The 13684-nt window shown below is 39.9% G+C and overlaps 1 protein-coding gene across 3 annotated transcripts in view; it reads left to right on the top strand.

The window, feature by feature from the left end:
- Positions 1–13684, top strand: part of COP1 (COP1 E3 ubiquitin ligase) — a 226800-nt gene that overhangs the window by 71611 nt on the left and 141505 nt on the right. For all 3 annotated transcript variants that reach the window (XM_073356470.1, XM_073356469.1, XM_073356471.1), the window contains exon 11: positions 10894–11029. In XM_073356470.1, coding sequence (XP_073212571.1) covers positions 10894–11029 — 136 coding nt within the window. The remainder of the gene's footprint in view (positions 1–10893; positions 11030–13684) is intronic.

The following is a 13684-nucleotide window of genomic DNA, read 5'->3' as shown; positions in this document are numbered from 1 at the left end:
TAAAACCTCTCCATCAAGGAGCATCATCAAGGATCTACAACCTATCCTGAAGGACGACCCATCACTCTCACAGACCTTGGGAGACAGGCCAGTCCTTGCTTACGGACAGCCCCCCAACCTGAAGCAAATACTCACCAGCAACCACACAACAGAACCACTAACCCAGGAACCTATCCTTGCAACAAAGCTCGTTGCAACTGTGTCCACATATCTATTCAGTGGACACCATCATAGGGCCTAATCGCATCAGCCACACTATCAGAGGCTCGTTCACCTGCACATCTGCCAATGTGATATATGACCTCATGTGCCAGCAATGCCCCTCTGCCATGTACATTGGCCAAACTGGACAGTCTCTACATAAAAGAATAAATGGACACAAATCAGACGTCAAGAATTATAACATTCAAAAACCAGTCGGAGAACACTTCAAACTCTTTGGTCACTCGATTACAGACCTAAAAGTTGCAATTCTTCAACAAAAAAACTTCAGAAACAGACTCCAACGAGAGACTGCTGAATTGGAATTAATTTGCAAACTGGATACAATTAACTTAGGCTTGAATAGAGACTGGGAGTGGATGGGTCATTACACAAAGTAAAACTTTTTCCCCATGTTTATTTCCTGCTCCCCCACACCGTTCCTCAGACTTTCTTGTCAACTGCTGGAAATGGCCCACCTTGATTATCACTACAAAAAGTCCCGTCCCCCCCCCGTCCCCCTGCTCTCCTGCTGGTAATAGCTCACCTTAAGTGATCACTCTCGTTACAGTGTGTGTGGTAACACCCATTGTTTCATGTTCTCTGTGTATATAAATCTCCTCACTGTATTTTCCACTTAATGCATCCAAAGAAGTGAGATGTAGCTCACGGAAGCTTATGCTCAGATAAATTTGTTAGCCTCCCAGGTGCCACAAGTACTCCTTTTCTTTTTGCAAATACAGACTAACACGGCTGCTACTCTGAAATCTGGATTTGACAACACTTTCTGAATGGAAAGAGGCCATTGATTTTACTCTCTGTAAAAAGTCTGTTTTATTACATGGGATACTTTATGGGCAGCCCAGATCCTGGGGCAAAAGGCTGTGAAGTGTTGATGTTCACATTTGCAGCAGTATTGTGTGTGCACATGTGTTGAGAGTCTCAAACTTGTTCATAGTGCGGACAACATTTTAAATACAAATTGTCCTGTGGCAATGGAAACCATTTTATTCACATTTGCTTGGGCAACATCTCCTGTCATTCGCAACTGCAGTCTTTTTGGTAAGAACAACAATTGCTGCCATAGCAAAGTAATTATACCTAAGTCTCTAGTGCATTGAAATTAAAATTTACCGGCTGGAAAAAGAAGAGGAGCTTGTAGCCTTTGAGCAGCCAGCTTTCCACAGACCTTCAGCAAATGTTCTGCAGGCTGTAATAATCCACACAAATTGCAAGAAACTCTGGAATGTAGATTACTCTTGAGAGAATTCTGCACAATGCAGAATTCTCATTGCAGAGCTGCTGGCTGCCACTAGGAGCCACTGGATCCTGCAGAGCCCAGTTCCCCAGCTCAGAAATAGAAGCTGCTGCGAGGAGGAGGAGATGGAGGGTCCTGGCAGCTGCAGTTCCTGGCATGCCCTGAAAGAAGGAGGTGGCATGCAGGAAACGCCATTCAATCTTGGACCCTGCATCAGGCTGTTTCTCCCTCTGGATCCCTGGGCTCTAGAGGGGTAGGGGGTGTGAGTGTCTGGTATTAGAGGGGAAGGGTCGCTCAGCGGCTGGACTCTGGGAGGGTATGGGAGTGAGTGTCTGGGCCGGGGGGGGGGGGGGGGGAGTGGGAGTGGCTGGCCTCTGGGGGGGTGGTCAGAGAAACAGGAACTCTGTTGTCACAGAGGTTTCTTTAATTCTCTACTTCTGGGGGAATTCTTTTTGTCGCTTGTGTTACAGATATAGTTGTTGACAGGTATTTTGAAATAAATTTACCAAAATAATTGAAACTGGTGTGATGTGATAGTGTTATTTTAACAAATAAAATATGCAGAATTTTGCAGAATATTTTTTGGGGGTGCAGAGTTCCCCCAGGAGTAATAGATACCTCCCAGAGACAATGTATAAATGTATGATAAAATACAATATTTCTTCACCTGTTGTGCAATGAAAATAGTACCATCAGTACTCACATGAGAAATCTTCTCTTCAGAAATTGAAACAGCAAATGTTTTATCTGATTAACAGAACTGCTACAGGTGTTCTAAAATATAACATTAGCCACACTTTGTGTGGAGGATTACAAGATAAAAGGGGCACAGTTGCCCCCCCAACAGGGAAAAATCTGTGGCATTTTTTTAGCCTTTTCCCCTCTTTTAGATTTCACTCATGCGCTTCAATGCATTTTGAGTACAAGATCTGTGTGTATCATGATTTGTTTGATTTTGGTTTTGGAAGTTGGCTCTTTGAATATATGGAATTTTAGAGGTATTTGGAGTAAGACATATCCCTTTTAACTTTCATAGCAGGAGATCACAAATGAGCTTACTTTATACATTAGTTTGGAGTATGTTTAAATTATTTTCTGCTTCAGTAGAAGATACATTATGCTAGCTTCAGGGTGGATTTGATTTAAATCAAATTAGTGATTTAAATCACTAGTCAGGAAGACTTAATCATGGATTTCTACATAAAAGTGCATTCTTGTTGGTGGTTATAACCTTAATACATATTCTTCACAACTCGGAGGGAGATGTAGGTTTCATTTTTAGAAGGTATACACTATACATTTTCAAAATAAATCACTTTAAAAACTTTTCAGATTAGTTTTACAGCTATATCAGAAAATGAATGATAGTTTGGTTATTTCATACACAAAAGGTAATTGAAGCAGGTATTTATGAAGTCTTTGGGAGGTGAACTATCTCCAATTCAACAGGTTAATCGTTAATATTTGGAGGATTTTCTTGCCATGCTGTATTAGGAGAAGAACATCACCAGACACGTTTAAATTGTTTTATTTAACTAAAACAACGTTACGTATTCCAGATTTTTTTCTTCAACAGGAAACATAATGGTTTAACAAAACAAGCATATGAATTTTTGAATTTAGTTAAACGTTCAAGTTCTTTAAAATCAGGGGTTTTTTTTGTTAAAATTGTTTAACTAAAATAGAAAAATGAATTTTTAAAAAACAAAACAAAAATTAAATAGACTATGTCAGCCAGGTCAACATGAGAAACTTAAAATATTGGCTTCTGCAGCTAATGCAGTCGTCTTCACCTTCATTTTCCTGTTTGTTCATAATCTGGAAAAGAAAAACAAGCTTTCCTGCTTTCTCAGGTCCCAAATGATTTCTCAATTTAGATTGAATTAGTCCAAAGGAAGAAAATATTCTTTCTACACTGGCAGAAGAAGCTACTGCTGTTAAGTGAGATTATCACTTCAACAGTCTCTGAATCCAAGTGCTTAAGTGACTTCCACCAGGTCACTGGTGTGACTTTCTTTAAAACATCAGCAAACATATATTTCTTGAATGATTCACCCTTAGCTTTGAAGTTTATTATAGTTGGCATTTATGGAGGGATGATTGCTGGATGTCCATGTCATAGCCAATTCCTCTTCTTCAGCAGTTAAGGTTTGACCCTGGTAGTGAGTATTGAGAATATTTGCAAGAAAATGATCTGGAGATAGTGCTTGTCCCATTCGTTTTTCTAATGCTTGTAATTTATCTGTCATGGCATATTTCTCTTTTTAAGATCTCACTCAGTAATGTCAATTTCAACAGCGTCAGCAATAAAACAGCTATTTCCCTGCATTTTGTTCAAGGCTGCAGAAATAGGTTTCAGGGTACTCGGCATGTGTTCAACATTTCTCTTAAGCCCAGTGTTGAGAACTTTGGCTGTGAGAGTGCCATCTATTTTTTTTTCACAATTTTGTTCTCAAATGGTCATCAGGTTAGGCCAGTTCTTGATATAGTGCTCAAAACAGTCCACTACTGAGTTCCATCGCACGTCTTGTGGGAGAGTTAGCTTGGTTTCTCCCACTTTTTTTTTTCAGAGCAGCTGCTGCAAAATGGAAGTATTTTGCAATTTCAACATTAGCCTTTATTTCTGGAACACTGAAGTCTTTGGCTAGGAGGTACATCAAATGAGCACTGCAACTGTATGTTGTTAGCTTGGGACTCTCTTCTAAATAGTTTCTTCTAACCTTGGATACATTTGCAGCATTGTCTGTGACCAAGCTGCATACTAGACTTTTGAATTTCTTTTCACAGTTTGTGTTAGCTTTTACTGCTACTTCTTGTAAGTATTCTGCTGTATGCATTTCCTGATGTATCAATTGTTTCTGTAAGGAAGACATTCCCTTCTTCTGTTGTCACACAAGCACATAACGATCATTGTGGACATTGCTCCCACCCATCAAGACTCAGGTTAACAATTTTACCCTCTAGACCTTTTGCACACGGCTCAATTTCTCTTTCATACACTTTATCCAGCAATTTGCCTGTGACATCTGCTCTGTTGGGTGGACTGTATCCTGGTCTTAATGACTGAACCATGCTAATGAAGTGTGGGTTCTCAATCATACGGAAAGGAGAGTTTGTTGCATAAACAAACGAGGCAATTTTTCATCAATCATCTCTTTTCATAATCTGCTGGTTCTTATCACATATCTATGGTTGTTTCTGGATGATGGAGGGTGTTTTGTTTTTTGCTACAGTGATGTACTGTGGATATGTGACATACATGATGTGACTGAACCACTATCATTGGCAGATAACTCTGAAACTATAGAAAATGATGGTGATCTTGAAGGTGGATAGTCTTCAGACTCCTGTATGTTGAGAATAGATTCTCCTAAACAAAATAAGTTAATGCAGTTGTTCAATTATTATTGCCATACTGCTAATTTAATATTATTCATTGCATTCACTGACACTAATACCACTTTAAAGGTTAAAAAAAAAAAAAGAGTACTTGTGGCACCTTAGAGACTAACAAATGTATTTGAGCATAAGCTTTCGTGAGCTACAGCTCACTTCGCTGTAGCTCACGAAAGCTTATGCTCAAATAAATTTGTTAGTCTCTAAGGTGCCACAAGTACTCCTTTTCTTTTTGCGGATACAGACTAACTCGGCTGCTACTCTGAAACCTGTCACTTTAAAGGTGAAATTGTAAAAGGAAGATCTGCCTATTTCAGCTAATTATTTTTTATCACAACTGCATCTGAAATGATTTTACCATAGAGTAACGACTATACTTTTTGCTCAAACATGAGAATTCAAGAATAGTCCAGAAGGAAGACAGACAGTCCTTAAGAAAGAAATATGAAATAAAAAAGTTTACCAACCTGAAGATCCTGCATGTTCAGACATGTTCCTTTCATCATCTTGAACGCAGCTTCCTCCTGAGGAACACTTCTCATGATGTTTCATTTGGGCAACCAGCCTTGCATTTCTTTGTTGCGCTCTTTGCATTTTGCATGCATGCCTGTCTCACCCACAGAGATAGAGAAACTTCATTAAAATATTCCCAAACTGGGTCTTTTTTATGACCTGCTGCCATTATAGGTTTTCCCTTCTAGTGAGAAAGGTATGGTAGATCTCAAATCAATGAAGGCTACACTCAGACCTCAAGACTTCTGGAATATGCTGCTTTAGCAGTTTCACTTTTGTTTCTACTGCCTGTCCCTCCCTTCTCACATTTATCTCCAGATTTCTCCTTGTCCAGATCGGTTCCGCCCCCAACAATCTTCTATTCACTGACCTTTTTTAAACTTTGCACTTTTAAAGAGAGGTAAGGGATTGACTCTGTGTACACAAAATTGTAGTGTGACAATAAGATTGAGGTCTGTTGTTTCTTACGTCTGTATATTTATTTATTCTATTGAAAAACATTTTTACTATTAACAAGCATGTTATCCCTGAAGAAACAAATCTATGGTTTGAGAACTGCAAAACTAAGCATCTTTGATGGTATCTTCTAGACCAGTGGTTCTTAACCTGAGATGCACACATCCCCTGGGGGTGCAAGATGCCATTTCTGGGGAGTGCGAGACATGCCAGATTTTTTTTAAAAGATAAAACATCAAAAACACAGTTTAAGCACAACTTGCCGTAAGTACAGCTACTTTGTTTAATCCAACCTATGTATTTATTAACAGTATACATTTAATGATTACTTTAATATACAAACATATCTACGTTTAAAGAACTGACCTATTTCAATGATTTTTGATAAGTGCAAGAACATATTTTGAGAACCAAAGGGGTGCAGGCTGCTGTAAAGGTTAAGAACCACTGTTCTAGACTGAGCACCGAGTCCCAGTGGGTAGATAGAAAGATTAAACTAAATCTATACAGAAGCCCCATGGAAACCTATAAGATTGAGTCCCTAATCCATGAACTATTAGAACTCATTTACAAAACTTTTCTTAAACATTACATGAATATATTCTCATACTGTAGAATTAGCATTTATAATCCCTATTCCATAAGATACATTCTAGCTCAAAGATATCTGAATTAAAACTATCTTTAGATTTTTTTCCCTCTCAAAAAGCATTTTATCAAAAAAAATCCAATTTTAAATAAAATCTTTTTTATTTTTAAAGAAATCATTGATTTTTATCCACCCTGTCTAGCTTCTATTGCTCCTATTCTTTTTTCTTCCCAGTTTAAGAAAAAACAGAACTAGTGCCCTGCAGGAGTCTGCCTGGGAATTTCAGCTGTCTGATAAGTCTGATGTGAATTTCGGCTGGTGACAGAGGGATGTGTGAGGTGCATGACTCCCTATGGAAATTAAAATAGTTGGCGACATAGAGTGCTTGGGTCAGAGCCATGACTGGTATCTGAGCCAGCTGTGGAACTGGCATGAGGAGATAATGTTCTTTGTGGGGAGACTTGGAATAGTAGAAGTGTCTATGCTGCAGTGCTTTTTCCCATATGATAAGGAACAGCAGAGTACGATAACTTGCTGATTCTCTGATTCCAGGGGTTCCTTTTAAAAAAAAAAATTATCTTTAGTATAAAGAGGTGGTGTAAAAACTGTAATTTAAAATGAATAGAGAAGATTTGGGCAAGAGATTTGACTGTCCTGTGGGCAGAAGTCGGGAGAAAAATAACTAATTATGAAGTGCCTTTCACTTTGACAGGGGAAACATTGTGAAAAGTAGCATCCCAATTTGCAAGCATGGGTGTAGAATACATTAGAGAAGAAGAAAAGGAGTACTTGTGGCACCTTAGAGACTAACCAATTTATTTGAGCATGAGCTTTCGTGAGCTACAGCTCACTTCATCGGATGCATACCATGGAAACTGCAGAAGACATTATATACACACAGAGACCATGAAACAATACCTCTTCCCACCCCACTGTCCTGCTGGTAATAGCTTATCTAAAGTGATCATCAAGTTGGGCCATTTCCAGCACAAATCCAGGTTTTCTCACCCTCCTCCCCACCCCTCACACAAACTCACTCTCCGGCTGGTAATAGCCCATCCAAAGTGACCACTCTCTTCACAATGTGTATGATAATCAAGGTGGGCCATTTCCTGCACAAATCGAGGTTCTCTCACTCCCTCACCCCCCTCCAAAAACCACACACACAAACTCACTCTCCTGCTGGTAATAGCTTATCTAAAGTGATCACGGCCCAACTTGATGATCACTTTAGATAAGCTATTACCAGCAGGAGAGTGAGTTTGTGTGTGTATGGGGGTGGGGGGATGAGAGAACCTGGATTTGTGCTGGAAATGGCCCACCTTGATTGTCATGCACATTGTAGGGAGAGTGGTCACTTTGGATGAGCTGTTGCCAGCGGGAGAGTGAGTTTGTGTGTGTGGTTTTTGGAGGGGGGTGGGGGGTGTGAGAGAACCTGGATTTGTGCAGGAGGTGGCCCACCTTGATTGTCGTGCGCATTGTGGGGAGGGTGGTCGCTTTGGATGGGCTGTTGCCAGCGGGAGAGTGAGTTTGTGTGTGTGGAGGGGCGGGGGTGGAGGGTGAGAGAACCTGGATTTGTGCTGGAAATGGCCCAACTTGATGATCACTTTAGATAAGCTATTACCAGCAGGACAGTGGGGTGGGAGGAGGTATTGTTTCATGGTCTCTGTGTGTATATAATGTCTTCTGCAGTTTCCATGGTATGCATCCGATGAAGTGAGCTGTAGCTCACGAAAGCTCATGCTCAAATAAATTGGTTAGTCTCTAAGGTGCCACAAGTACTCCTTTTTCTTTTTGCGAATACAGACTAACACGGCTGTTACTCTGAAACCTTAGGGAAGAAGGAGGTACATGATCTCTAGATTAGAGGGAAATGGAAGAATAGCTCCTTCTTTGCTTTCACCATTGACTGACACTTACATCAAGACATCTTTTTGAAGACACCCACTGGTGTTCACCTGCTGCTTTCTTCCCAAACCTCCTCCCCTCCAGTAGATTTCCCCCACAAAAAAAGTCTGGTGCTGGCCGTTGTTTTATTTAAAGTGGGACTTCAATCATAGTGAAAAGAGCAACTGTGAAGGACATGAGAGACACATAGCCAATCCCTTCAAACCTCTGACTAGGAGAGCCCTGGAAATCTACGGATATCCACAGACCATTTTTGCAGATCACGGATCAGATGCAGATATGAATTTTGTATCTAGAGCCCTATGGCTATCCACTTTATATCCACGGATATCAGTGGATCACTTTTACCAATTGGATGCAGATACAAATTTTGTATCCACTCTGGGCTCTACTAACCTGTTGCCTTCTCCCCTTTTTAATACAGACATTAAAATGTCATTCTTATTTACTGACTATATTTTAAAATGCAGCTGGGATGTAGATCTCTGATTGAAATGGTCTGTCTTGATATTTGAGGGACAGGAATTTGGGAGAGTGCAGAAAGTATTTTTTTTTTCCCTTCCGGTACTTTTCCATGGGGAATCAGTATTATGCTGTCCTTGCTCTGTTCACTCCCACAAAACATTCAGAAAGTTCTGCTAAGGTGAGCTACCCTTTCCCTTTACACCACTGAGCTGTAACTTTTTAATGGTTCATGAAATTTTTATTCTCATCTCTAAGTGTAGTGTTGGTACGTACTACTAATACCTGCTGCACGCCACCCCAAATGTTACTATATTTGAGTGGTGAGTGAAGTGTATGGTATGTGCCAGCATACTGGATTGTTTGTAAACAGCTTTGGGCTGACATGTTATAGGTATAAGGGTGGTGATGGTTGTTAGACTCAGTAGTTGAAATTGTTGGTACATCACTTTGATGCACAATGCAAAAGTGAGCTTCCTCCTCTTGGGCCTGTTTGAGAAGGCAAAGTATAATTCTTACCAAGTCTGAGTATTACAAACCTGAAGGCTATAATCCCAGCCTGATGGTTTCTGGTACTTGATCATTTTATGAAGGCTAGCTCCTCTGTGTGGCACCTCAATAAAAGTGTTTTCTTCTATGGGAAATCTTAACAACAAAATGATTAAACACCTCTATTCATAGTGATTAAAGTTGTGACTCAGGAGAAATTTGGATGTTAGTCTTTTTTTATTGCTTACTGTATTTTATTAACTTCTTTAGTTGCCACTTTCAATTTTTCAACAAATATTTCTCATGTAACTGTATTTCAAGTTGATTTGATTTTTCGCTTGACTACAGAAGGACATCATTTTGCATTGAGTTTGTAAGATAGCATCTCTATTTTGTGGGTTTTCCCACCCCACCCCACCCCCCTATTAACCCTCTTGCTTTTGGAGTGAGAGTGAAATTTTTCCATAATCATTCCTTTGGTGTAATAGACTATCTCTTTAGAGCATATTGCATTGGGAGATGGAGAAAGGTAAATGTGTTTACCTCTATAGCATATTGTAACTGTACATATTCTTGATGGTATATAGGTTTGCTTACACTTGCATCAGTTTTTGTTTTAAATAATGGTAGTCCTCATCGCCAAGCACTTCTGCCTTTTATGTTAAGTTGGTGGACTTTTACACAAGGGAAGGCATATTCATGGTTCTTGATAGAAGAAATATAATACAGCAAAAGCTGTGTTATCCAGCCCTGTACCAACTGGAAGGCTCTATAAACCGGCATTTCTAATCTTCTTAGAAAGTCCGGTTTATAGTCCGATCGGCGTGGGGCTGGCAGGCTCCCTACCTGGTTCCATGTGGCTGCCCAGAAGTCGCAACATGTCCCTGTTGCTCTTAGGCGGAAGAACGGCCATGAGGAGCTCTGAGTGCAGGAGTGGGTGCGGAGCGCAGGCTCTGGGAGGGAGTTTGGGTATGGGAGAGGGCTCAGGGCAGGGGGGATGGGGCGTGGGAGCGATTTAGGCATCCCGGATATGGGGGGTGCTCACTTCAGGCAACTCCCCACAAGTGGCGACCTCTCCCTGCTGCTTCTAGGCAGAAGCGTGACAGGTGGCTCTATGTGCTGCCTCCGCCCCAAGTGCTGCTCTGCAGCTCCCATTGGCTGGGAACCACGCTTCTGCCTAGGAGCAGCAGGGACAGGGTGCTGCTTGCGGGGAGCCACCTGAGGTGAGTGCCCCCTGGATCTGGCATCCCAAAACCCCTCTGCACTCCCTGCCCTGAGCCCCTCCCTCATCCAAACTCTCTCCCTTAGTTAACCAGAATTTTTCACTTACCGGCACCCCCGCCATTTCCCCAATATGCCGGATAAAAAAGCTTTTACTGTAGTCTCTCGTAACGTGGTATTATAAAGACTTATTTTCCACTAAAGTGAATTAGTATTCAGAGGTGTATGCTGAAGTGAAAAGTCAGTTGATATGTTTGTTGACAAGTTTTCATCCCCAGATGCTTTGCCTAGGAAATGTCATGTGACTACTTAGGCCTTCAGATTTTTTGTTTACTGTTAAACTTTAATTACCTCCTCTCATTCTTTCTGTTCCATCAACAATTCTGCTACCTTTGTCTAGATGACAGCAGAACCACAAGCCAGCTGGATGAATTTCAGGAGTGCCTATCCAAGTTCACTCGCTACAATTCTGTCCGACCTTTGGCAACGCTGTCTTATGCTAGCGATCTCTATAATGGCTCCAGCATAGTATCCAGGTAAGAAATGTGGTGCAAGTGAAATACACGATGCAACGAGGAGATTGCCAAATAAGACTGAGAACACTGAGCTCTTTTCAGTTGCAATGCCATAATCTTGTACTTGTGTATGATTGTGGTTTCTCCCCCCATGCCCCAAATGTTGGGTAAACTCATTGGTTGGTTGTCATTGACCTATAAATATTGGACTGCTGCCTTTTTGTAAATTTTACTCTATCATCTGTCAAGACACTGGATTTAAAATCCTTATGGGACCAGTGGAAATCTTAAATCCCTATGTTGAAAATGAAAGAAGCAGAAGGCTGTAGGAGAGGGCCTGTTTAACCTCTTTCCATTAATGCATTTTTATAAAACTTTAAAAAGCTGTTTCTAAAGTGACTGCTAATCTCTTTTGTATATTGAAGCCACTATCTAGTCAGTCGGGAATTTTGATAAAGAATCTGAGTGTTGCTCTTGTGTTAGCAGTCACTGGTGGGTGTAGCAATAATAGTCACAGTAAAGGGTTAATGGTGTGTTACAGCTTTACTAAGCCTAAACTTTGCCTTGCATGGGGGAGGTTTTGCTTAAAATCAACATTCAAAATGATACCATACTATTGAAAGAGTAATTATGGGACTGTGAGCAGAGGATAGCTAGAAATGTTTTCAACTGTTGAAAAGTTAATTGGAAAATTGGTCTATCCTCCTACTTATATGGATTCCATTGCCATGGAGTCTTGGTGCCTCACAGTCTTTAATGTATTTACAGTAGAACCTCAGAGTTACGAACACCTTGGGAATGGAGGTTGTTCGTAATTCTGAAAAGTTTTGTGGCTCTGAACAAAATGATCTTTCAAAAGTTAACTACTGAACGTTGACCTAATATAGTTTGAAACTTCATTATGCAGAAGAAAAATGCTGCTTTTAACCACCTTGATTTAAATGAAACAAGCGCAGAAACAGTTTCCTTACCTTGTCAAATATTTTTTTAAACTTTCCCATTATTTTTGAGTAGTTTAACACAGCACTGTACTATACAATATTTGCTTTTTTTGGTCTCTGCTGCCTGATTGCGTATTTCTGGTTCCACATGAGGTGTGTGGTTGACCGATCAGCTCGTAACTCTGGTATTCATAATTCTGAGGCTCTACTGTATACTTACAGCACCCTTGTGAGACAGGGAAGTGCTAATTTTACAGATGGAGAACTGAGTAACTGATTTAGTTGCCTTACGGGACATCATCCAGGAAGTCTCTAGTTATGCTGTGGAATAGATCTCCTAAGTCCCAGGCTAGTGTCCTAACCATTGGACTGTGCAAAGATAATAATGGAAATGTAGGGCTGAAAAGGACTTGGAGAGGTCACTTAGTTCAGCCCACTGCACTTGGGCTACAGCAAATATATTTAGACTATCCCTGACCAACAGTATGTCTAATCTTTTCTTAAAAACCTCTAATGGCATGGGTTCTGCAGCCTACCTTGATAACCTGTTTCGGTAGTTAGCTATTCTTTGTTAGTTTTTTGTGTTTTTTCTAGGACTGTCAAGTGATTTAAAAAAAATTAATAGCGATTAATTGCATGATTAATTGCACTGTTAATAGAATACCATTTATTTTTGGATGTTTTCTACATTTTCAAAATATTGATTTCAATTACAACACAATACAAAGTGTACAGTGCTCACTTTATATTTATTTTTGATTACAAATATTTGCACTGTAAAAAAAAAAATAGTATATACCCTTAAAAATTATATACCATATATATATATATATATATATATATATATATATATATATATATATATATATATATATATATATATATATATATAAATATAAAAATAAAAATAAAAATAAAAAAAAAGGGAAAGCTGGCAAGGATAACTTGAATGCAGAATTGTTCAAGGTAAATCCTAAATTAGCAGCATCTATCCTGGCCCCTCCATTTAAGTCAGTCTGGGAAAGGGAAAAAGTGCCAGGTGAGTGGACCAATGGGGTTATAGTGAAGTTACCAAAGAAAGGAACTCTCAGTGATTGTAATAACTGGCGTGGTATCATACTTTTATCTGTCCCAAGCAAAGTACTGTGTAAGATCATAGTCCAGTGGCAGTTGATAGCGTTCTCAGAAAAGAGCAAGTTGGTTTTCAGAAAGGGTGTGGATGCACAGACCATATCTTCACTCTATGAAACATTATAGAACAGTGCTTAGAATGGCAATGGCAACTCTACATAAATTTCATAGACTTTGAGAAGGCTTTTGATAGCATTCACAGGACCAGCCTATGGCACATTCTGCGAGCATATAGAATTCCTTTCTGTATAATTGTCATCAGAAGCTTCTATTTCAACTTTACATGCAGTGTTGATCACAGTGAGCTCAGTTTTGAAGTCAAAACAGGATTACATCAGGGGTGTCATGTCTGCAATCCTCTTCAGCATTGCCATCAACTGGGTAATGTGGTGTACAACAGAAGACATGTCAGGGGGCATTAAATGGACACTCTTCTCATCCCTTGAAGACTTGGATTTCGCAGATGATGTCGCTCTCCTAGCACATACCCAACACCATATACAAGAAAAAACAACTTGACTCAATGCATTCAGCCAGCAAATTAGACTGAAAATCAGCTGATATCATGACCTTTAATATTGCCTCACCATCACTAGTATGGATA

Source organism: Lepidochelys kempii, chromosome 8 (assembly GCF_965140265.1).
Source record: "Lepidochelys kempii isolate rLepKem1 chromosome 8, rLepKem1.hap2, whole genome shotgun sequence".
Taxonomy (NCBI): Eukaryota; Metazoa; Chordata; order Testudines; family Cheloniidae; genus Lepidochelys; species Lepidochelys kempii.
The sequence above is the reverse complement of the archived record's forward strand: the minus strand, read 5'-3'. Positions and strand labels throughout refer to the sequence as shown.